At 44.6% G+C, this 24,794-nt stretch overlaps 1 protein-coding gene and 1 long non-coding RNA gene across 9 annotated transcripts in view; one reads left to right on the plus strand and one right to left on the minus strand.

The window, feature by feature from the left end:
* Window positions 1-23,391, plus strand: part of LOC147572440 (uncharacterized) — a 38,047-nt gene extending 14,656 nt beyond the window's left edge. Inside the window, exons 4-6 of one of the 6 annotated variants that reach the window (XR_015246274.1) lie at window positions 284-2,206; window positions 7,103-7,228; window positions 22,308-23,391. This is a non-coding gene — a long non-coding RNA (uncharacterized LOC147572440). Of the gene's footprint in view, window positions 1-283; window positions 2,207-7,102; window positions 10,299-22,307 lie in introns of those variants that run through there. The other 5 variants (XR_015246276.1, XR_015246273.1, XR_015246278.1 and 2 more) reach the window with 5 other exon arrangements.
* CCDC190 (coiled-coil domain containing 190) lies at window positions 1,644-9,998 on the minus strand. 3 transcript variants are annotated; one of them, XM_025927864.2, is made up of 5 exons: window positions 9,846-9,998; window positions 8,605-8,803; window positions 3,608-3,731; window positions 2,770-3,337; window positions 1,644-2,578 (listed from the first exon to the last, which is right to left on the minus strand). In XM_025927864.2, exons 2-5 carry the CDS (start codon window positions 8,789-8,791, stop codon window positions 2,462-2,464), a joined length of 996 nt encoding a protein of 331 aa, XP_025783649.2. In that variant the 5' UTR covers window positions 8,792-8,803; window positions 9,846-9,998; the 3' UTR covers window positions 1,644-2,461. The 3 variants fall into 3 exon arrangements, with proteins under 3 accessions (XP_025783649.2, XP_086550461.1, XP_086550462.1); XM_086694335.1 differs by having other exon boundaries at window positions 8,605-9,071; XM_086694336.1 differs by lacking the exon at window positions 1,644-2,578 and having other exon boundaries at window positions 2,597-3,337.
* Window positions 23,392-24,794: the final 1,403 nt, after the last annotated feature.

Genomic DNA, 24,794 nt, shown 5'->3' on the forward strand with positions numbered 1-24,794 from the left:
CTCACGGACCGCGAGATCGTGACCTGGCTGAAGTCGGACGCTTAACCGACTGCGCCACCCAGGCGCCCCTGTTTTTTAATTTTTTAAAAAATGTATTTTATAGAGAGAGAGAGAGCTCATGAGTGGGGGAGAGGGAGAATCTCAAGCAAGCTCCATGCTCAGCGTGGAGCCTGAGGCAGGGCTCGATCCAATGACCCCGGGATCATGACCTGAACCAAAATCAAGAGTCAGATGCTCAACCGACTGAGCCACCCAGGCGTCCTGGCTTTCCTTTGTTTTTCAGCAGTTCTTGCTATGCTGGTGGCTGTTGCTGGTGATGTGGGACCGTTGACTTCTGTTTGGTTGGACTGAGCCTCTGCTGTCCTGGGGTTCTTGGTGTGGGGGCGACGCCCTCCAAGTTCTCCTCCCTTCGCCTTGCCTCTGGGGCTTTCACCCTCAGGGGGGCTGCTGCTCCAGAGTTACTGGTAGCAACTTACCTAATCACTGCGGGTTGTGGGAACCTTTGGGGTCCCTCTCAACAGCCTCCAGAACTTCGGGACCCTGGGCAAGAGGCTGAGCAACCACCTCAGAGTTTCCAGGTGCCTCTGCCTACAGGTGAAGCATGGATTCCCCTGCCCATTGGATGGGTTCAGGTATCAAGGTGAAAGCCCCCTTTTCCTCATGGGCGGGGGGGCTAAATGGAGAAGACATTCTCCTCAATATATCTCTAAATACATGAATGGATGTAGTAAAAAGTGTCATATTCCCTCAAAATTGAAGTACTCAGTTTTCCTTTTCACCATTTCTTTCTAATTTGATTGTTTAAGATTTTTATTTATAGGGAGAAAGTATTTCAAAGTGAAAATGAGGACACAAGCCATTGGACAACTGTGCCATGACCCTCCCCCTGCCACCCCCTTTTTGAGAGAGAAGTTAGGACAGGAAAGCAGCGTCCTGACCTTTGTGCCTCAGTCACACTCTGGAACGGAGAGAGTCGCTTGGCTTATCATGAGGCTCGATTTTCTTTTCTGTAAAACAGAAGCAGTCGTCTCACGGATTTCCTACCCTTCAGAGGGTTTTGCAAAGATTCAATGCAACGGTATATAGGTTGGGGTTTCTTAAACCCCTTGCCTGGGTTGTGACAACTCGAATTGTCTCTGGACACTGCCGAATGTCTTTTGGGGAGCACGTGTATCCCCAGCTGAGACCAGGGTATGAATGAGTGACTTCAGGATGACTGGGTACAAGCCATCCTGGAGCTTGATATGCCTTGTGAAGCCCAGGGATTTCAGCTGCTCTTCTCCTTCTCTTCCTCCTCCTCCTTCTTTTTTTAAAAAATGTTTTTTTATTTATTTTTGAGAGAGAGAGAGAGAGAGAGACAGAGTACAAGCAGGGGAGGGTCAGAGAGAGAGAGGGAGACACAGAATCCGAAGCGGGCTCCAGGCTCTGAGCTGTCAGCACAGAGCCCGATGTGGGGCTGGAACTCACAAATCGTGAGATCATGACCTGAGCCGAAGTGGGACGCTTAACCGACTAAGCCACCCTGGAAATGCACAATTTTGTGGCAATGCATCACATGTCATTCAAAGTAGCGTGTCCAAAATACTGGCGTTAGAAGCACAGACAGATCCGGGCCCGTCAGGTCTATGAAGACACAAGCACAGTTATGAGGAGGCATGTGCAGAATATTTATTTCTCGAGCTCACAAGACGGAGGTGTCCTTGGAGTGGAGGATTTGATGGCGTGTGGAGCAGAGGCTCAGGCTGGGGCCACGCTCCCGGCTGCCTTGGTGATGGCCCGTCCTCCAGTGGCTGAGCCAGAGAAAAGGCTCACGTAGAAGTAGGGTAAATCATTTTTGGAAATTCACCCTTGGAGGGTGATTGTAATGGAGACAGATGGGGTTTAAGCAGAAGACAAGGAGGAAGAACGAAGGAAGGACGTAAAAGAAAGGGCTGGGGGCACTTTGCAGAGGGGTTCTGTAAACTATGTGACCCTGTACCTGCTAGCTTGGTCACGGGCCAGTGTGAATACATTCAGTATCCATGAATCGGTTTTGTTGCCCCGGCCCGCCTTCCTCTGTTGCTTTGCTTCTTGAGAGAAACGTCAGATGTTAGAGGAAATGTTGTAAATTGTGTATTAATCTGTTATTAGGATCCAGAAAGTGTGATATGAGCACGTGGAAACGAGAATGAGAAAGCTAAAATGGAGCCACGTGGAAAGGAAAGAGGTGAGGCAAGGACTTTCGATGAGCCCAGGGCTGTGGCAGGAGAGAGCAGGTTTTAATTATAGACGGCGTGATGGTAACTGTTTCCAACTGAGTCCCTCTCCCCGCATGGATGTTAGAGGTGAACTGGAAGAGAAGAGCTATGTCATTGTGCCAGAAGGTGGCACCATAAGAACTTCCTATAAGAAAAGGGTGGCCAACATAAGCAGGACCCTTCATATTTTTCCTTTCGAAAAAAGTCTAGTCGTCGATGTAGATTCATATTTTTGATGACATCCGCAACATATGCGCATCCCTTAAAGTGTTGTCAGAAGATTCATCTCTCCCCTCCTTTTTTGTATACTTGTATTGCTCATTCAGTGAGAGATTATATCCCTGTAAAAGGAAAAAAAAAGAAAAACCTGAGGGTTTAAAATAAAATTGACATATATGTATATGTGTGTGTGTGTGTGTGTGTACCTATATATGTGTATGTATATATACAATTACTTGAGGAATACATCTTTTTAGCAAGTTATTGTGAGGTTACACTAGGTGGTTAGAGAGGAAGGAAATTAGATGCTCACCCTGTTCTTACACTCCTGTCCTGTTCTGGGCTGTAAGGATTCCTTGTGCCCAAATATCTCCCCAATGCTAAGCAATCTCTCAGACTCCGGGGGGACCCTGTGCCGGAGGTAGTGGGCATTTCTGACCTTAGCAAACAGCTCTAAGAAGGTAGGTGTTATGGACTCGCCTTTCAAGTTTCTTGCACATTCCATGGGATTCAAGGGACTTTGTTTCCCAGCATTGGGGTCTGGCTTTAGGCTGGCATCCTTTGGTCTGGTCTCATCCATGTGTGGTGTTCCACTTTCACAAACTGGGCTGGAACCAGGGCCTTGGTCTAGGGTGTTGATGGAGACGTCTTGATGTTGACACAGAATAGAGATGCCCTTGTTGGAGTCTTTGCCTTTTGGTGGGCTCATAAAATCTTTTTCTTGGGCTTGTGGCTTCTCGGCTGTGAAGTGAGAAGCTCTGTAATTTTGAGATAGCGACTGCTCTTTGCTTTTCGTGGCGTCTTTGAAGCCAGCGTGATGGAAAAGAGGCATCTGGGACTTAGTTCTGTACATTTGTTGGGTCATGTTGGTGGCCAGCACTCTGGGGAAGGAGGTAAAAAGAAGAAAGGTCTGTGAAAAACAACAAGAAGGCCTATATTTTGAGTTTTCCAGTTGTCAGACCATGGTCCCCTTCAGTTGGTATCGGCTGAGGTAATGAAGTGGCTGAGAAGGGGGTGGTCACAGAATGGGGAAGTGTCTTGTTGCTTAAGGAGAAAAGGCAGCATTTTCTCAGGGAGAGGATCACTTTGGGAGGTCAGTTGGGAAGAGGGATTCAATGACATCTCCATGAGTTTAGCAAGCATTTTCTTACCTAACGTTATTAGTGTGTGGACCTCCATGCTTCTTCCCTCTTGGTGGTGAGGACACAAGGACGTCTTCTGGTCTCTTCTGAATTCCATTCCGCAAATCAGAGGAGAGCTTTTTCTTGACAATATCTGCTTTGAGTTAATGAATAAGTGTTATGGGTTGATTGTGTCTTCCCCAAATGTCACATGTTGAAGTCCTAATCCCCACAGCACCTCAGAATGTGATCTTATTTGGAAATAGGGCCTTTGCAGAGATAGTCAAGTTAAGATGAGGTCATTAGGGGGAGCCCTAATCCATAGGACTGGTAGCCTTATAAAAAGGGGAAATTTGGACACAGACACAGACAGAGGGAAGACAGTGTGAAGAGATGTAGGGGAAAGACAGCCATCGACATTGTAAGGAGAGAGGCCTAGAAGAAGTCCTTCCCACACAGCCTCAGAAGGAATCAACCTTCCGGACACCTTGATCTTGGACTTGTAGCCTCCAGAACCATGTGACAATAAATAAGTCACCCAGTTAGTGGTTCTCTCTTATGGAAGCCCTAAAAACTAATCTAGTAAGAGAAGAAGGGAAAGGATGCTGGTCTCTGGGCAAAGAAGGAGCATGTGAATACCCTCTGACCACATACACATAAGGCTGATCTGCCATGATGGATGAAGACAGAAAACCTTACAGCTATTCCCCAGCTACAACATGTTAATAAGGATTTAGAAACACTGAGATCAGAGGTTTAAACCGGCTGTGAGGCCCGTGGAGGGTTTGCTTTTGAATGTTGTATTTGGCAAGCCTGGTGTTTTCAAGGCAAAATAACTAGGTGTGAGCGATACCCAGAGATGGCGCCCTATTATTTCATTCACCTCAATTATGTGACCTCCTTCTCGCCCAAACCACGAGCGGCAACTGCTGGCTATGATTAAGTGGGTTTTTCACTCTTGGAGTAAATGTTTCGGCATCTTGTAGTCATGGTCGCTGTGGAGGACCCAGTTAGTTTTCAAGACACCTCATGAGTCGCTCACTTGGGGTTGAAAGTCTTGCACTGGTTTGCTTTAATGGGAGTGGGTTCCCTGAACCTGCACTGGGGTTAGCAGGCACCGGGCAGAGGGAACATGTCCAGATGAGGGGACTAGAATTCACATTCATCTCCTAACACTGTTTCATCCGATCATTGCCTTAGAAGGTAGTCGAGACAAGAGACAGTCTTTTGTGAGCCCTTCTTCCTCCGTCACCTGCTTGAGTGTGTGCGTGCCTGCCTGTATGTGTGTAGGTCTGAACCATGTAGGAACTGCATCTATTTCCTATAAGCCAGGAGATTTTAAGCTACTTCTCCCGCCCAGGCCATTCGTCTGCAGTTTAGCCCTGTTGGGCCAACAGGCTCAGAAATGAATGTATCTTTTCTCCAAAACTTGATCTTTCTCCAGGGTTCTCCTGTGGAGGCATGCCACCTGTACGCATCCAGCTATCCAACTCACAAGGCTGTTTGGATGCCTGCCCTGTGCCAGGCAATAGACTCTTGATTCTGGTTTTAGTTCCTCCTGGACGCATAATTAATCACAAAGCTCTGACAATTCCACTTTCTGGATATCGCAAAATACTTCTCTTCCTCACTTGGCCGATTCCCTAGTTTAGGCCTGGGCTTTGGAATTCTCCTAAACATTGCAGCTAGAGGGAATGTGTCATCTCCCCACTCGCGATAGGGTGAAATCTAAACTCTTTTGGAAGACCCATCACCCTCTTCATGATCAGAGACACTGTCTACACCGCTTTGCGTCTACACAGCGCCTCCCTCATCTTCTCCTCGCCCCTTAGCCTCCTCAGTACCGGGCTGTTTGTAGCAAGCCTTGTGCACTCATGCACACGCGTTTGTACGTGCTCTTCCTTCTCGCAGGAGCAGCCTCACTCCACATGTGCTCATGACAAACCACACCCCCCCCCCCCACCCCTTCATTCTTCCCCTCCTCTAAGATTCTGCTTACACTCTGCCTCTTTGGGGGAGATCTCACCTCAGTTCCTTTGACAGACACAGGAATCGTCTTATACTCGTGCCCTACTATGCAAATAACTCTAATTTAGTAATTACTATCTCGTATCATAATTTTTTCACAAGCTCCGCTACCTTCCAAATCAAATGTGACCATCGAAGGGGGCACAGACCATGGTTTTTTGTTTTGTTTTGTTTTTTTCACATTTACATTCCTTCATCTATGGGAGTAGCTGTCACAGTGCTTTGTAAAGTCCGGTCCACGAAATACCTGTCCCAGAATAATCTGCCTTAGTACCACCTCAGTTGCGAATGTAGATTTTTGAGCCTGATTCCCAACCTGCCGATCCAAATCTCTACAGATGAGGGCTGGGAATATGCACTTTAGACAGTCCATCACCTGGCATATAGTTGAATCTCAGTAACAATTTTGGTGAGTGAATCATGGGAAAACACCACCTAGTACAGTGCCTGATAAATACTGAGACTTAATATATATTATTTCTTCCCCTTTCCCTTAACTTTACCATCTAAAAGTCTGAGGGTTAGAGAGGATATAACTTTCTGAAGGACGTAGAGTTGGAGGCCCCTGAATCAGTTTTCTGCCTCCTGGTCCAGATTTTCCCCACACCCCCTGCCGCTGGGGCAAACTCTCTACTCAGCCAGCACAGCCACCTACCTCGGGGCCTGGCCTTTTGCATGACCAGCGCCCCCTCCCTGAAAATAGGTATATGGCCTTCAGTGTCCTTTCTGAGAATGGAAGTGGGATTCAGCCAGATGGCTTCGAAGATTCTTTGCCAGCGTGTGAGCTCTTAGTCTAGTTTGTTGTAACCATTTAAGACAGGGAAATGGAAAGCAGAGAAGTTCAGCTACTTGCTCTGAGTCATCTTTCAGACCCAACCTGGGTTAGAAATAATCCCCAGACCAGCTGTTTGGACATTGCTCTTCACTCCTATGTCCACATATTAGCTGTGTAGACCTAAACACATTTACATTGATTCACGATGCCAGGTTTTCCTCTGGAACATGCTGCAGCATTTTCAGAGCTTCTGAGTTCCGGCACCTGCCTTCAGTGAGAAGGGCCGTAGTTTTGCTGAGCTGGGGTGGATCCTTTCCGTGCTGAATTTTTTTTTTTTTAAGGAAATTTATTGTCAAATTGGTTTCCATACAACCCCCAGTGCTCATCCCCACAGGTGCCCTCCTCAATGCCCATCACCCCCTTTCCCCTCCCTCCCCCCCCATCAACCTTCAGTTTATTCTCAGTTTTTTTTTAAGAGTCTCTTATGGTTTGGCTCCCTCCCTCTCTAACTTTTTTTTTCCTTCCCCTCCCCCATGCATGCTGAATTTTGAAGTAATATCACAACCTAATTATTTCAAGGATGGATGCGATTTCTATAAACTACACAACGGTGGCAATTTTCAACAAAGCAGTAGCAAGGTTTAATCCTGTAATCATCTTTTATTGACTGATTGATTAAGGCCTAGGAGAAAACACTTATATGACACTGATTGTGTGTTTAGGTGCTGTTCCAACTGCTTGCTGAATCCTCAGATAACTTCACAAGGTAGGGAACATCTTTCCCATTTTACATGTGAGGAAACTGAGGCACAGACAGGTCCAGCAAGCCACCCAAGGCCTCACTGCTAGTAAGTGACAGAGTCAGTGTTTCAACCCTGACAGTCTGGGTCCAGAGTCTATGTTCTTAGCCACCATGTTTTTTTTTTTAAGTTTATTTTTATTTATTTTGAGAGAGAGAGAAAGAACAAGAGGGGGAGGGGCAGAAAGAGGGAGACAGAATCCCAAGCAGGCTCTGTGCTGTCAGCCCAGAGCCCAAGGGGGGGCCCAAACTCACAAACTGTGAGATCGTGACCTGAGCCAAAATCAAGAGTCAGACGCTTAACTGACTGAGCCACCCAGACGCCCCAAGCCACCATGTTTTAATGGGATCATTGAGAAGGGAGTTCTCCTTCTCAATTTTTACTGAATGGTGTAGACAGCTTTGGAAAGTCCGAGATTCTGGACACCACTGTGTAGTCCTTCGTTCTGGGATGACCAGTAGCTACGAACTAGAAACTAGTTTTTGAAGTTAGTTACATTATTTTTGTTATCACTACTTAACGCTATAGTCTCTGGGAACCAGATAGCCTTCTAAGTGACGTATATATTTGGAAAGGGTTATTCTGTGGAGACTGGGGGTGTTTTGGAAGAGCAATGTTATCAAGAATGGGAGCACACAGCTTATAGGTAAAGAGGCCTCTTTGGGAAAATGACAGAAATATTTGCCCCTTGGCTTATGGAGTCAAAGAAAACACAGTACCAATACACGACGATGGCTTATTTGAAATTTTCTAATCGAAGCCAGATCTGGAGGCTCTAGTGGGAACACACGTTAAAGCCCAAGAAGGGTGGTTGAGAAGTTCCTTTTGCCCAGAAGGCAAGGAGGCCCTCCGTGTCTCCAACATTGGAGAGTGTTGAAAATGGCGGAATGCTCTGTCCTCAGCCCTCTCGGAGGGTGGCCATCAGTTCGAGGATAACTGCTCTGTGGTCGCTAAGCCCGGGGGTCTTTTTTTGGCTGTTTTCACTTCCCTTTCCTAAGGCGGCTTGCGCATTAACAGTTGCTCAATCCATGGTTGTTGACCAGGTGTAAAAAAAAAAAAAAAAAAAGAGGTGAAACCAAATCCCCAAATCCACCCAGATGTAGTGAAAGGACAGCGGAAGGAGACATAAGAAAGAAGGAAATGAAGAACTTAAGCGAGGCAGAGCTCATCTGAAACACAGAAGTGACTGGAAGCCTGAGAGGTATTAGCTCAAAAAGGCTTGTTGTGTGAGCCTCTCCAGCAAGCTGTGTACATGAGGAAGGAGGGCTGTGGAAGGGAGGGCAGCCTGAAATCCAGGTCGGGTCAGGGTCTTGCTTCCTTGGGATTCAGGCCTCTGAGAGAGCCCTCCTAGGAGGTGACGGTGTCACTCTGGCCTCAGCCCGATGGCTCGCCGCCCTGCCTTTCCCCAGAGCCGGAGGCCTCACCTTCCTGCAGCCTCTGCAGTTCTTTCTGGAGCTGTCTCTGCTCGCGGGTCAGCAACTTCATGTGGTAGAGGCAGACCCGCTCCAGTCTCTGCAGTCTTTGGCTGAGCCTGGCGTCGGCCTGCCTGGCGTTCTTCCTCTCCAAATCGAAGTGCTTATACAGAGGCCCCCCGACCATGTGCCTCTCCATCCTCTTCCCGATCTAGGGGCAGTAAAACAAGATTCTCCCCAGGCCCCGCGATTCACCCGATAGAGCAAGACGGGGACCCAGACCCCTGGCTTTCAATCAGGTTTCAGCGTTTGATGAAGTCACACCATTGGGAAATTTTGCCCTATCCTAATGGATTCCCAGATTGAGGGCAAAATCATTGCTCTGAGGCTCAGTGTCCTTGTCAATAAGATAGCGATAGATGATAGGGTCCCCCAGGGCCCCAGTCACACTGCCGTGAAGATCAAGCATACGAATAACTCTTTGGGAAAAAAATAGAAACATTTTACATCTCTAAGGCATGATGCACCCAATAAAAGAGATCCTTCTATTCCTTGAAGCCTCCCCAAAAAGCCTGCTCAGGGGTCTAGAGAGGATCTGGGACTTAGGCGGAGACATTCTGGGGCCCCTTCTGTTCATTCATTCACACATGCATGGGTCCACGAAGGCTGTTAGCCTACCAGGTGCTAGGTGCTATGCTAAGTGCTGAGGGTGGTGGTGACTGAGTCACAGTGTCTACTCCCAAGGGGGCTTTCAGACTTGTGGCTGTGGAATCCAAGGATCCACACCAAATCTGAACAATCAACATTTCGAATATGGAAGGGTCGGGACCTACTGGTCACAAAACGGTGCAGGCATCCCAGACCAGCAGTCTGGGCGGCACTGGTGAGACAGCTTGGGTGGGACGCCCTCACCCGTCTTTTCAGAGCCCCGTGGTCTCTGCCCTTCTTGTCCCCCGATCCCCAAGCCCAAGCTGGCTTCGTCCTCTGGGGAACTCTATCGCACACACAGGCTGGACACACCTTCCTGGTCTTGGAGTCCTTTGCAATAACATATTCAGCGCTAAGAGCACAATATGTGCCCAGGATATAAATGCATCGCTATCAATGGAGCTTTGGTGGTAATAATGCAGGAGAAAGCTTGGTGTTGAAAGGGAGGATAAGGCCAGGGCCCAGGAAGGACGCGTTAAGACAGCTCGCTTTATAGTCTAAGTGTAGACTGAACTTTAAACAAAGGACAGGTGAGTGGCACTTACCTACAAAGCCAGGTTGCTCACCGGGAGAATGCTGCTTGTATCTTTTGTGGCGTCAGGCTGAGACTGGGTTAATGCACTTGTTTTCCTTCAGAAAATTTAGGAGTTTGGTGTTGAGGAGCGAGGAGGGAGAGGCCGGGCTCGGGGGGGGGGGGGGGGGGGGGGGGGCGGGGGGGGGGGAGAATGTTTGAATACGCTTTAAGCTCTCTCCAATGCCACCTCCCCTACGCAGGCATGCTAACTCCCTGGACACGGGCACCAATCCCAGTGCTCTAAATAGCTCTGTGAGTTAAGGAAGCCTGCCAGCTTCCAGCCCTCCCAGAGCGGGGCCCACAGCGCTCCTCTGGGTTGTGTCCATGGGAACCAAGAATGAAAGCAGAGAGTGTCTTGCTGTACTCACAGTCTCTCTCCTTCCCCGCCCCCCTCTCTTTTTCCTCCTGCTTTGCCATACCCTCCCCTCCCCCCCGCCCACTACGCTCCTTCCTGCCTCTTGGGAATCACGCTCCCAGAGAAGGCACCCGGTTTTGGTTTTGGCTTTTGCCTTGGTCAGATTGGGCACATTTTGTGGCGAGAGTCGCGAATTGTTTCATTCTGCATTGTTGCACACCCTGCTGACTTTTCTCGGGCTTCTACCCGTCTTGTGTACTTCATAGCTTCTTGAGATTTTCAGCTGTGACCACAGAATTAGGCAAACTGAACTCGAAGTTGACTTTTGTCATCAGAGTTTGGAGAGCTGCGGCAGAAGGCCAGTTGAACTACGGGTTGTAGAACAGGATATTAAGTGGGATTTTTACTGTTGCAGGGGGTTGCTTCGCTGGAAAACAAGAGGCACTCCTGTGTCAGTCTAAAGAGGACTGCCAGTCCTAGGACCTGTCCATCCCCCCCTTCCCCCCCCCCCCCCCCGCCCCCCAGAGCTTGCTGAGAGGAACGAAAACAGCCCTATTACCCACAGTCATCACCTAGCAAACAAGCTATTATGAAGAGATTACTGGGGACAGGGGGAGGGAAAGGGGGAAGCCATCATTCTCTCAGCAGGAGGTAATTCCCTTCCCATCCCTTCCCATGAGGTAATTCTCTCACCTCCAGAATTTAAATGAAGGCGCTGGGGGTTCCAAGAATACCAACCTAGAGCTTAGAGTGCCAACAGGGGGAGAGACTGGCAGCTCGCTCCCCAGAGGGACTCGATGACCCACAGAACCTCAGAAATATTCCCCTTCGCTGCCGCCAGGGCTGATGATGGTGAGGGATTTCTTAGAAAAGCTGGTTACTCCATGTCATCTTGAGAGAGAGCTGAGAAGGGAGGCTTGGAGAGATAATCCAAGGCTGGAGGACAGGAATGAGACTTAGCGTGGTGAGTGTGGAAGGGAATGGTGGCTAAACCCATCCAAGCTCCCCTTGGTCCTTTGAGAGTGCCAAAGAGGACCTCGGCAGCTTCCTGGCTCCACGTGAAGGGGCAGAGGGGTTATAGAAGGAGGCAGAAACCATGGAAGACTCTAGGTTAAATAAGGTAATACTTCACCAGAGCGGGTATAGAACCACACGCAGGGCCAAAGGAGCAGGGACAGAGAGAGCTGACTGAAGGTGGCTTCCTCATGAAAATACATCTTAAGAGCAGAGCACAGCAGGAAAATAGGAACCTCACAGGCCAGGACAAGACTAGTAGTGCCTCAGCACCACCCAAGCAGCAGTTATACAGGAAGAGCTCTGCCTCTTCTGTTCCCCTTTGACCCCTCAACCTCAGAGGGGTCAGATATTGAGAAGACAGGGAGGGGAAGTATACAAAACAAGACCATGTTCCTCGTGCCACCCCAGGGGTTGGAGAAGGAAGACTGGTAAATTCTCTCCAAGTCCCTTGGAGTCTAGTGAGGGAAGGGTTTAGATTGCATATGGGATTGGAACTTCAAAGTGGACTGGACCTTTTATAGCCAAAGTGGCCAGAAATGTGGAGAATCTGCCCATGATACCATTAAAGGGCAAGAAAGGAAAATCAACAAAGATAGTCATTGGAAATGTAAAATTGTCGTTCCCAGATCACATCTTGCTATCACCACTAGAAAAAGGGGCAGTTTCAACTGATCATTTAAATAGTTATGATTAAAATAAATTTTACAGAGTGGATTTTATTTATTTGCATTCATGCACTTTTCTATCTCTCTGCTTTATGTGGAGGTAGCATCCTTTTGTAGTAAAATACATCTGTGATCAAATAATTCTGTTATTTATGTATTTATTTATTTAAGTTTATTCATTTATTTGGAGAGGGAGAGAAATCACAAGCAGGGGAGGTGCCAAGAGAGAAGGAGAGAGAGAATTCCAAGCAGGCTCTGTGCTGTCAGCTCAGAGTCTGACACGGGGCTCAGTCACACGAATCATGAGATCATGACCTGAACTGAAATTAAGAGTCAGATGCTTAACTTACCAAGGCATCCAGTTGCCCCTAGTTCTGTCATTTAATACGATGTATGACTTTGTTCATTAATTTGTCATATTCCCTGGTTTCCTCATCTGTGAAAAGGATTAATAGTGTACGTTCATCATAGGACTTCTAATAGAATTGATTGAAAGAAGAAATGAAAAGTGTTTGTGCATAGTAGATATTCAGTAGAAGTTAGTTCCTGGTTTCCAGCAAAGATGGAGTAGCAGGAACTAGATTTACTCTTCTCTATGAAACAATGTAAAAATCAGACAAAATTCATGAAATGATTTTTTTTGTTCCATTGGACATCAGACAGATAGGATTGCAGTCCCTGAGAGAGCAGAAACAAGCCAGGGATCTTTATTATTGCCAAGCTTACTGCTGGAAAGAGTTTGTAGGCCACATCATAGGAATGGGCAGACAGGCAGTGGATTCCCTGAGTTGAGGAGACAGAACTAGAAGTCCAGTAAAGTAAGGCAGCTAGGATCAGCAGGGAGGAGTACCAAATTCAAGAAGCTCAATGAATCCCAAGCAAAAGAAACACGAATGGAATGACTCCAAAGTATGCAAAATCTAACTGCTAAAAAAAAAAAAAAAAAAAAAAAAAAAGTAATAAAGAAAGAGAGAAGACAACATTTACCAATATCAGAAATAACAGAGGGGACATCACTACAGACTCGATAGATAGTAAAAAGCTATTAGAGTTTTATAAGTAAGTTTACACCAACAACCTGACAAACTAGATGAAAAAGACAACTTCCTTGAAAGACATAAAATGCCAAAGATCATTCAAAGACATTGATCAACTAAATACCCTCATACAGATGAAACAAACAGAATTTGTAGTTTAAACCTTCCTGCACAGTAAACTGGGCAATTCTACCAAACATTGGAGGAGCAACTAATACCAATTTTACAGAAACTCTCCCAGAAAATTGAAAAGGAGACATTATTTTTATGAGGTTAGCCTAACCTGGATACCACAACCAGAAAAAGACATTACAAGAAAAATGAATACTATAGAACAACATTCTTTAAAAAAAATTTTTTAAATTGTTTATTCCTTTTTTGAGAGAGAGAGAGAGAGAGAGAGGGAGAGAGAGAGAGAGAGAGAGCATGAGCAGGGGAGGGGCAGAGAGAGAGGGAGACACAGAATCTGAAGCAGGCTCCAGGCTCCGAGCTGTCAGCACAGAGCCTGACGTGGGGCTCGAACTCACGGAGTGTGAGATCCTGGCCTGAGTTGAAGTTGGACACCTAACTGACTGAGCCACCCATGTGCCCCAACATTCTTTGTGATCATAAATGTAAAGGTCTGTCTTATCAAATATACCAAATATATAAAAAGGATAATTCATTATGACCAAATGTGGTTATCCCAAGAATGGAAGGGTGATTAACATTGGAAAATAAATCAATGTGAATCATCATATTAACAGACGAATAAAGAAAAGTATATAATTAGCACCCTCGATAAAGAAAAAGGATGACAAAACCCAAAATTCCTTCTAGGTAAAATCTGTTAGCAAACCAAGACTGAGAGGGAACTTATTCAGTCTCATAAAGGATAGCTATGAAAAGCTGATAGCTAGCAATCGTGCTTAATTGTGAAAGATTGAATTCTTTCTCATAAGATCACAGACCAAGCAAAGATGTCTGCCTTCACCACTTATATTCAGTATTTAGATTAAATTGAAGTTTTAAAAAGCGGCAAAACCATTCTTGGTGATAATACAGAGCAATTGAAACTTTTAGGCCTTGCTGCTGGAAATGTAAAATTGTGTAACCATTTTGGAAAAGAGTTTGGCAATTTCTCATAAAATTTAGCATATACTTACATAAGACCCAGCAATTCTACTCCTAGGTATTTAACCAAAAGGAATGAAAGCATGTACCCAGAAATAAAAAAGCCAAAACATTGTTATATACAATGACGTGAATAAATCTTCAGACATGATACTGGTGAAGGAAGCCAGTTACAATAGACAAAATGATTCTATATATTTAAAATATCAGGACAGATGCAATTACTCTGTAGTGACAGAGAGTAGATAAGTGGTTGCCCAGGTTGAGAGGTGTGGATGAAGACTGATGGCAAAAAGGAATGAGGGAACTTTCCGGGGGAGATAGAGGTGATTATATGTTGCATGCATTTGTCAAAATCAACAACCTGGAGACATCAACTGTGAATTTTAAAGTATATAGATTATACCTCAGTAAAGTTGATTGAAAAAATAACGAATTTCAGCTTGTCAAAAAGATTCAGGAGGCTTCTGCTTCCACCATGAAGGATTGAATTCTACGGGAATTGCCCTTCTCCCTTAAAAACCTGGAAGACTGAACAAAATATATAAAGTGACTGTTTTCAGACATTGGACAGACAATGCATGTTTGTGATCCCCCTGAGATAAGATACAAACAAGGTGAGCTCTGTACCTGCCCTAAATTAGTGCCTAGAAGAAGTTTTCAGGCTGTGGTGCAGGAAGGGGCAACCGAGACAGAGCCCAACTGTCCCTTTGAGTTGAGCATCCAGACAATGGGGTTTGGGCAGGCTGCAGAGGGTGAAGGTACAGAACAGAGTACCAAACAGGATGTAAATACACGGGAGGGGGTAGGAGGTCCAGAGATCTGCAGAGGGGTCCCTTCGAGTCTTTGGCAGAGTATTGATCTACTTATGCAAGGATAAAATGTCCAACAAAACTGTGGATTAATAAATAAAATGGGGTGTATTCATATAAAAAGAACTACCAACACATGAAACAGCATAGATTAATCTCAAAAACATTATGCTAAGAGAAAGATGCCCATAGAAAAGACTAAATCTGGGTGATTTCACTTATAGAACATTCTAGGAAATGTAGACAATGTGATAGAAAGCAGACAGAGGCTGCTTGGAGACAGGGTGGGGAGCACAGATTGACTTGAAAGGACAAGAGAAAAGTTTTTGGGGGGTCCTGGAGATGTTCTAATCTTTTAAAAAATATTGATTGATTTAAAAAGAGAGAGAGCGGGGGAGGGGCAGAGAGAGAGGGAGAAAGAGAATCCCAAGCAGCCTCTGTGCTGTCCCTATGGATCCTGACACGGGGCTCGATCCCACGAACCGTGAGACCATGACCTGAGTCGAAATCAAGAGTCACATGCTTAACCACCAGCATCCCGAGATGTTCTAATCCTGACTGTGATGTGTTTGCATAAATATTTCATTCATCAGAACTCCTCAAACTGTATACTCAACATAGGTGAATTTTATTGGATGAACATTCAAGTAAAGCTGATTTTTCCAAAAAGAAGAAGAAGAAGAAGAAGAAGAAGAAGAAGAAGAAGAAGAAGAAGAAAGCCACAAGAATCCTTCTGGAAAGGCTCTACGGACCAACTGTGTTTGGAGGTGGCTTAAGCACCTTAATTTTCTGTCCTGAAAATTAAGAGGGATAGGATCCAGCATCTATGCTGTCTTTCCTGTACAAACTGTATTTTTAGGACACTGAAAGAGTAGATGGAGGAGAGGTTTTCTAGAAGGTTTGCAGCTACTTGCTCAGAAGGAATGGGAGCAGTAAGAAAACCATTGCTTTTAAGTCTCTGTTGAAGTCACAAATCTAGGCAACAGTCCCCAGTGGTTCTAAAACCTTGGGTGGAAGGTCGAGGGGGGACTTCATAATGGAGGCATCAGCTGACACACTTTGAAACCATTGTTTAATCTTAGAGCCGCTAAACAGGGAAAAGCAAACCTTTTATTCATCATGAATACGCTGAAAAAATTCACTTGCCTCAAATATTCTGAACTCAAACCCAATCAAACCTGTAGGTCTGACTGACAATTCATAGCAATGTGAAGAAATTAACCAACAACTAGAGAAAACCAAATCTCTAGAATGTGGGTCTTTCTAAAGAATTATCTGTTTTGTTTTGTTTTTCTGACAAACGTATAGCAAGGGGAGAAAAAATCAAGAAAGGGCCGCTTCTAACAAAATCATCTTAAGGGAAATAACAACCGAGGCGATATGTGGACTTCTTTAGATCCTGATTCCCACCAACCAGCTGTGAAAAGCCCCTGTGGGACAAGCAGGAAATGTGAACAGAAAATGTGTATTAGAAGAGTTAAGGGGTTTTGCTGATTTGACTGGTTGTGATAATGGCTTGGCTCTTATGTTAATAAAGTCCTTATCAGTTCGAGGTGCATATTGAAGGCTTTACAGATGAAAAGACATGAGATAATATTTTGTATCTGTTCTAAAATACACCAGTAAAAATAAAATCCTAAAACTAGTGCCTAAGTGTGTGCATATGTGGGAAGAGCTGACACAAAAGTGGCAAAAATGTTGATAATTATTGAAGCTGGGATGTGGGCATGAAAGGGTTTATTAGATGAGTCTTTCTAACTATGAACATGTTTTAAAATTTCCATAACAAGTAGTTACAATTTTTTTTTTTTTTTGAGGCAGCCAGATTGAGGGGAAGACTGACTATATTCAAAGGAGTGATAGGTACCCTTTTAGCTGAGTTTTAAACAGCAATAACGGAAATCAGAAAACCGTGGGATATCTTCAATATCCTGAAAGAGAACATTATCAATCTGAAATTATTATTGTTTTTTTTAAGAGAGAGGGCACAAGTGAGCTGGGGATAGAGAGAGAGAGAGAGAGAGAGAGAGAGAGAGAGAGAGGCGGGGCTCACCTGGGTCTCGTGTTTTTACTCAAAGCGGGGATCGTGCTCACCCGATGTGGGACTCGAACTCACCAACTGTGAGATCATGATCTGAGCCAAAGTCAGATGCTTAACGACTGAGCCACCCAGGCACCCTCAGCCTAAAATTCTATACACAGTAAGATATTTTCAGACGAACAAAACAGAATTTGTTCTGCACTAAATAAGATTCTAAAGGATGTACTTGAGGCAGAAGGAAATGTTCCTAGATGTAGGGCCAAGATTCAGGAAGGAATGAAGGGCAGAGTATGAATATGTGGGTACATCTAAATGAATGCAGGCTCTATAAACCTGAGATTTGGAAAATAAGATATGTAATGCGCAGTAGTAAAGTATGGGGCTTTCAAAGGAGGAGGGTGGTGACATGTCCTGAGTTTCTTCCATTGTCCAAGAGAAGAATAAAAACACTTATTAACATTACATACCTGTAAACTAAGATTCATGTTACCATGTCTGGGATAACTACTAAAAGGATTAAATAAGAGAGTATGATTTACAAACCGGTACAGGATAAGAATGCCAGTGGAAAAAAACAGTCTAAAAAGGGAGAGAGAAAGATGGGGAAAGAAGAATGTATAAAATAAGGTGGAAATTTAAGTCCAAACATATATCAGGAATTGTGTATACAAATGACTAAATGCTCTAATTAAAAGACTGAGTTTTGTTTTTGTTTTTTTTTTAAAGAACACTCCTGGCACCGAAATGGTTATAAATCTACAAATGGAAATGAGGAAATCATGTGAAATTTCTCTATTAAATGATGGTTACTGAGATGATCCAAATATTTTCATATTGTTCCCCCGAACATGAACTTGATACTTATAAGGTGAAAATTGAAATAGGTATAAGAAAAAAACAGACACCCGGAATCACAGTGGAAAAGGTTAATTCGCCTGTATCAGTAATTAACAGAATCAGTTAAGAATCAATAAGGACATGGGGCATTTGAACAACACAGTGGTAAACTTCACCTTATGAACATATAGAGAAAATCACCTTGCTGTTAAGAAAGGTTCCCTGGGGTGCCTGGGTGGACCAGTGAGTAAAGCATCTGACTCTTGATTTTGGCTCAGGTCATGATCTCTTCGTTCGTGGGATTGAGCCCCACGTCAGGCTCTGTGCTGTCACTGCAAAACCTGCCTGGGATTCTCTCTCTCCTTCTCTCTTTGCCCCTCCCCCAGTGGCTCGTGCTCTCTGTCTCAAAATAAATAAACACATAAAGACATCTTTTTTTTTTTTTTTTTTAAAGAAAATTTCCTGGAAGCTGTCACAAGGTACTTCTGCTTATACCTGACTTGTTGACTTGAACTTGAGCTAGCTTCAAAAAAGACTGGGCAATGTGGCTTTTGTTTGTCTGGGTTTTTTTTTTTTTTTTTTTTTTTTTTTTTTTTTTTTTCTGGACAGCTATGTGCCTGCCTAAGTCTTTGGGGTTTCATGACTTTGAAAAAAGGAGAAACTTGTATTAGGAGACAACCAGTAGTCTCTGCCCCAGATCCTACTAGTACACAGACACAGACAGCTAAGAGTTCCTGAATGTTCACCACACTTAGTATGTGACAAGCTACAATCAAATAAGCACTGCTTGGGGCAAACGTTGTTCTAAATGCAAATGCAAAGCCTAAAATCACTGGCAGTGCTCTCTTACAAGGTGGTTTATCCAGATGGTCAGAATATGTTAATATGATGTTTTTTAGATATTTGAAACAAGGCACCATCACATGCATGCATGCGTTCTTACAGAGAAGTTCAAAATCCCTCCATGTGTTTATGGACACCAGTCTGGAAACACCTGGGTCAGGGAATGAGGCTCACACACAGATTTTCAAGATACGGCCCCGGCCTCGTGTCCCGCTCTCCCACATCATCTCCTGTGCTGTTGGCATTTCTGCAAAGACTACATGAATTCCTAAGGCTCCAGGTCTCTTGCTGGCCCTTTTCTCCCTCCCTTGGCTCTTTGGAGGAATAGGAGCTTGCCAATGGGACAGACGGGCACCCTTATCACTCCAGAGGGAGCTGGGCACACTTTTCTCTCTGCTCCCTTAACGTATGTAAAACATATAGTACATTCGACATTATTATTACCACTATCGTTATTATTATCACAACCCCCAACAGGGACCGTTATTGCACTGCAATTTTTTAAAACGTCAGTATCCTCTAGCTATTTATTTCTTTGTCTGTCTCTCCCACTGGTGTGCATACTCCTTGAGAACAGAGACTTGAAAAAAGTTCTTGGTCTCTTCAGCAGGTAAGTGTTCAATGCGTGTTTGCTGAATTAAAACTTCCTTAGGAAAAAAATACTCAGCAAGTTAAATAATCTCCCCTGGAAACTTACACAACTCAAACTTCAAATTTTCCTGTTAATTAATAACCAAGAGGATGTTGGGGCTTTTCTTACCACACTGAAAAGGGGAGAGTGTTTTTTTGTAAGAGAATGCCAAATGTCTTACTAACATTTCGAGTGGGGAAGACTGTAGCCTACGGGGCACATCCGTGCTTGTCATGGTTATCTCATATTATTGAAACTTGACTCCTTTTCCCCTTTTGTCTCCACAGCTGGCTCATTCTCGATTTATAGACGAGCTTCTTGTCTTTTGTCTTCCCGTGTTATGTTGGAACATTCTGTGAGCTTGTTGGCCTTCCAAGCACCAGCAGCCTTCACCAGGGAGGAAGGGGTACACTGAGGTGCCTAGGACGTGTTTCTTTGGTGGGGATGGGGTGTGCTAGGAGAGTGGGCTGGCCAAACACCTCTTTGTTTCTGGTGACGAGGCTTCAGCCTTCATCACACAGTGATAAGGGCAGCAGCCACCCTTATCAAGGAAAAAGTACACAGAGTTATTGGACCAACACGCTCCTAATCTCCCCATCTGTTTCATGGGTAACTTTACATGGCGTGTGGCTCTCCATAGTGACATAATCCTGTAATATCCACCCCGCCTTCAAAACTAAACATCTACCTCTCCTCGTGTGCTCTGAGTGTTCAAGAGGGACTGTATTAGTCTCCAGTCCTGCCATAGCAAAGTGGGCAGTTTAAAACAACAGAAATGTATTCCCTCGTAGCTCTGGAGGCTACAAGTCTGAAATCAAGGTGTAGACAGGACGTGTTGTCTCCTATGCTTCTGGAGGAGGAGTCTCCCAGCTTCCGGTAGCTCTGGACTTGACTTGTGGCAGCAGTCTCCGCCACCATCCTCTCCTGGCTGTCTCCCTTCTGCGTCTGTTTTTATGTCTGTTCTTGTCTTTTTGTATTCTTTTTTAAAGGACTACTTATTTTTGAGACAGAGAGAGACAGAGCATGAGGAGGGCAGGGACAGAGAGAGAGGGAGACACAGAACCCAAAGCAGGCTCCAGGCTCCGAGCTGTCAGCACAGAGCCCTATACCCGGGGCTCGAACTCACAGAGTGTGAGACCATGACCTGAGCCAAAGCCGGACACTTGACTGACTGAGCCATCCCAGTGCCCCGATGTTTTTTCTTGTCTTAAAAGGACTCTGGTCACAATGGATTAGGGCCCACCTGATTCTGTGTGAACTCATCATTTTAAATTGATTACGTCTGCAGAGACCCTATTTTGAAGTAAGGTCACATTCATAGGGACCAGGGAAATCCTATGGAACCCTTTCTTTTGGGTTCCCCTAATTTTTTAGTTCTAATTTTTGCAAATGGATAATTTGTATATGTATAGTTTTAAAATGTTTATTTATTTATTTTTGAGAGAGAGATAGAGACAGAGAATCCCAAGCAGGACCTGTGTTGTCACTGCAGAGCCTGATGTGGGGCTCGAACTCATGGATGGTGAGATCATGAGCTGAGCTGAAATCAAGAGTCAGACACTTAACCAACTGAGCCATCCAGGTGCCCTGTATATTTTTTAAAATAAAGGCATTGCTGTCATTAAAAGATTTTTGTTTAATGTTTATTTTTGAAGGAGAGAGAGACAAAGTGTGAGCGAGGGAGGGGCAGAGAGAGAGGGCGACAGAATCCAAAGTAGGCTCTGGCCTCCCAGCTGTCAGCACAGAGCCTGATGCAGGGCTTGAACTCATGAGCCGTGAGATCATGACCTGAGCCAGTCAGATGCTTAACCGACTGAGCCACCAAGGCGCCCCCCAAAATTGCTGTAATATTAACATTTACTATATTCACTAATAGGTGTTACGCTATTTTAATGACCCAACATATCCTGTTAATCTATTAAAATTTTTTTTTTACATTTATTTATTTTTGAGAGACAGAGTGAGACAGAGCACAAGCAGGGGAGGGGCAGAGAGAGGAGACACAGAATCCTAAGCAGGCTCCAGGCTCTGAGCCATCAGCACAGAGCCCGACGCGGGGCTCGAACTCCTGAGCCAGGAGATCGTAACCTGAGCTGAAGTCAGACACTTAACCGACTGAGCCACCCAGGCGCCCCAATCTGTTTCAAAACTTCCAGTAACATGACACGTCTTAATGCACCATCTTTGCCATTTGACTTACTTATTTCTGTCACCAGTACTCGAATGTTTCCAGATGCTTGGCCTTGTCCCCATTACTGATTCCTCTTTTCCCCTTGAACTGCTTATCCATTACTAAACCCTCTGTACCCATCCGTTAGAATACCTCTTGCTTCCATTTCTTCCTTAATACTGCCATCATGCTTTTGACTCCTAAACCATGATAACGGACTCCTAACTGATTTCCCAACCTTGGTCTCTCCTCATACCATTGGATTAGTACTCATGTAACCCCATTGTTTAAAACTTTTCTAGAATATGTCTTTGATGAATGAGAGAAATGCTTTAACTTGGGAGAACTGGAAGCTTGACATGGAAACAACTCTATAGCGTGGGTGATAGAAGGGTTCATGTTCTGTATGTCTTACCAATATGGCATCAGGACACATAATATCCACAGCATCGAGCACAATGATCTCCAACGTGCCCAATCATCCAAGAGAAGTCAGATTTTGTCACTCACTACTTACAAACAGAGATAATAGAACCAGTATAACTTAGATATTGAATATTGATATAAAAGAGATTTTTGTAATAATATTTAATATTTGGTAGGTATGAAATGAAGATCTATTTTGTGCAGAAAATTTGGAAAATTTTGTCGGTAAAATAGTGGAAAACGTTCTGTGGGCTCATCAACCTATTAACATTTTGAAATGCTTCTGTCTAGTCTTTAAGGAGGAAAAGTGTCTAATGAGGGCGGTTTAATGAATGTCTAACGAATGTGTAGTCTCTCTCCAGGCCACCACAGACCTCCTTACCCCTCTTATTATCCCTACCTCTTCAGTCTCAGACTATTTTAACTTAGCCAATACATGCTTATTCCATGTTCAATGTTTTCCACACGTTCTTTTCTTATGTCTAGGAGCTGAGTTGAGGCTTCTTCTCCCCAAACCAAGCTTCAGAGGAATTGGGGTCTTGAGGATTTCCAAAGCATCTTGAATCTTATTGCGCCACCTGCTGGAGAGAAAAGGAAGTAAGGCGATTGCAAACCAGCAGCACCCGGGGAACCTTCCCAGAGGAGATCTTCAAGAGTGGGGGGCAAGAGCACGAGACAGGACGGTTCTGGCCACTCTCCATGGAGACCCACAGGCATCTCTGAGCATTCTGACCTGCCTTCTTGCTTCTAGGAAGACGAGTTCCACTTTGAACTCAACTACCCGTGCAGAGAGGCTGATGTCCCTCTTTGTATGATCCCATCTGACCTCGTCCCTGAAATGGACAAATTAAAGACATCCTTGGCTTCCAAGATCCATTCAACTTCCCCTTCATTAAGAAGAGAAACCTGGGAATGGCTTCGCGGATGCAAACCATTGAACTGGAAGCTCCCGGAGGAGAGTGGAAACGACCACGGAAGAGTATCAGTGTCTCCTCACATGCAGAAGACGGACATTCCTTTCAGGCTCTTCCCTGTACGTCTCTCCCTCTACTCCCATCCCCTCCTCATTCCCTCCATCTTTACACTGGATGGCGGTTCACAGGCTGGGTTATTTATCCAAAGCGGTTACTGTTTGAGAAGCTAGAGTCCTTTCTTGAGATTTGGAGCTTCTTGCCCTCACATCCACTCCCTTCTTAAGGAGCCCCAGAGCCAGGGATTCTGTTCCTGCCCATGGCCGCCCATTCTGAAGTTCTGTCACTGCCACTATCAAGAAGTTTCCTCCACATCAACTGTCATTCTTTGCGGGTGAGTTCAACACACACATGCACTGAGAGTTACGCTGTGCTCAGTAGTTGGAGAGCTGTGGAGAAGGTAAAAATAATTCTTGCTTCGAGGAAGTGAAAAGCAGGTTGAGGGGAACTAGTGGGTAGAAAGATGAAGAGATTCCAAAATTGAGTTTGTTCCCCTTTTTAAGGTATTGTCTGTACAAAAACAGGTCACATGTTTGGGGAAATTATGACCAGAGAGAAATGACTTCAATAAAAGGCCATCTGTTCTGGAATCAGCAGAAGCATCTGAGTTAATGTGGGGAGCATTTGTAATTAAAACCAAGAAAAGAAGAAGTCAGATTTACTTTTAACAGAATGAGGTCAGGGTTACTATTTTGCAAGTAGAGCTAAGGACTTTTTGTTTTTACAAGGAATGTATAGGTTGATCTATATGATCATTGGGAGAAAATTAAGTTCTGAGGCACCAAGTGTGTTAACATTTTAGGTGAATTAGGGGGGAAATACGATGGAGGGGTGCCTTGAAGCTGAAGCACCTGTTTTTCTCTCCAGGCTCTGTCCCACCTGCCCCGTGCCCTGGCCCACCTGCCCACCCACATGCCCTAATCCATTTTCTACTTCCTTTTTCCATCCCTAAAACCAAGGCACATCCTTTCCTGATTCCAAATTCAGCAAAATTTGGACCAAAAAGAACGTCTTGGAGATTGAACTGATGTCTGAGGTGGCAGAATTTTCAAGACACAAGAAGGGTTTGGGTGAGGCTTGGTTATTCCCTCAGGTGTAGGGTGTAAAGGTGGGGCGGTTTGAAGAAGAGACTCAAGGGCATTAACACACTCAGCAAAGGGGAGGGCTTCCACTTGGAAACACCTGAATCTTTAGGGCACGTGCCCACATGGTCAAGGGAGTACTTAGTGATCAGTGACGATGATGGTGATGATATATATCCGGTCCCTATTTGGCCTTCAGACAGTGCGTGAATCATCCTATATAGAACTCTTTTTTTTTAAACTTGTTTTAAATTTACATCCAAATTAGTTAGCATATAGTGCAACAATGATTTCAGGAGTAGATTCCTTAGAGCCCCTTACCCATTTAGCCCATCCCCCCTTCCACAACCCCTCCCATAACCCTCAGTTTGTTCTCCAGATTTATGAGTCTCTTCTGTTTTGTCCCCCTTCCTGTTTTTATATTATTTTTGTTTCCCTTCCCTTATGTTCATCTGTTTTGTCTCTTAAAGTCTTCAGATGAGTGAAGTCATGATTTTTGTCTTTCTCTGACTAATTTCACTTAGCATAATACCCTCCAGTTCCATCCACGTAGTTGCAAATGGCAAGATTTCATTCTTTTTGATTGCACAGTAATACTCCATTGTGTGTGTGTATATATATATATATATATATATATATATATATATATATATACACCACATTTTCTTTATCCATTCATCCATTGATGGACATCATTTGGGCTCTTTCCATACTTTGGCTATTGTTGATAGTGCTGCTATAAACATTGGGGTGCATGTGCCCCTTCGAAACAGCACACCTGTATCCCTTGGATAAAAGCCTAGTAGTGCAATTGCTGAGTCATAGGGCGGTTCTATTTTTAGTTTTCTGAAGAACCTCCATACTGTTTTCCAGAGTGGCTGCACCAGCTTGCATTCCCACCAACAATGCAAAAGAGATCC

The sequence above is a fragment of the Puma concolor genome, chromosome E4 (genome assembly GCF_028749965.1).
Source record: "Puma concolor isolate L17-30 chromosome E4, mPumCon1.1.hap2, whole genome shotgun sequence".
Taxonomy (NCBI): domain Eukaryota; kingdom Metazoa; phylum Chordata; class Mammalia; order Carnivora; family Felidae; genus Puma; species Puma concolor.

Excerpts from the sequence above, each read along its gene's own strand:
- CCDC190 (XM_025927864.2), bottom strand. The coding sequence starts at position 8,791 with ATGGAGAGGCACATGGTCGGGGGGCCTCTGTATAAGCACTTCGATTTG. Across the intron at positions 3,338-3,607 it reads CCACACACTAATAACGTTAG|AGTGCTGGCCACCAACATGA; the intron begins GTAAGAAAATGC and ends CTCCTTCCCCAG. Across the intron at positions 2,579-2,769 it reads GACAGGAGTGTAAGAACAGG|GGATATAATCTCTCACTGAA; the intron begins GTGAGCATCTAA and ends TTCCTTTTACAG.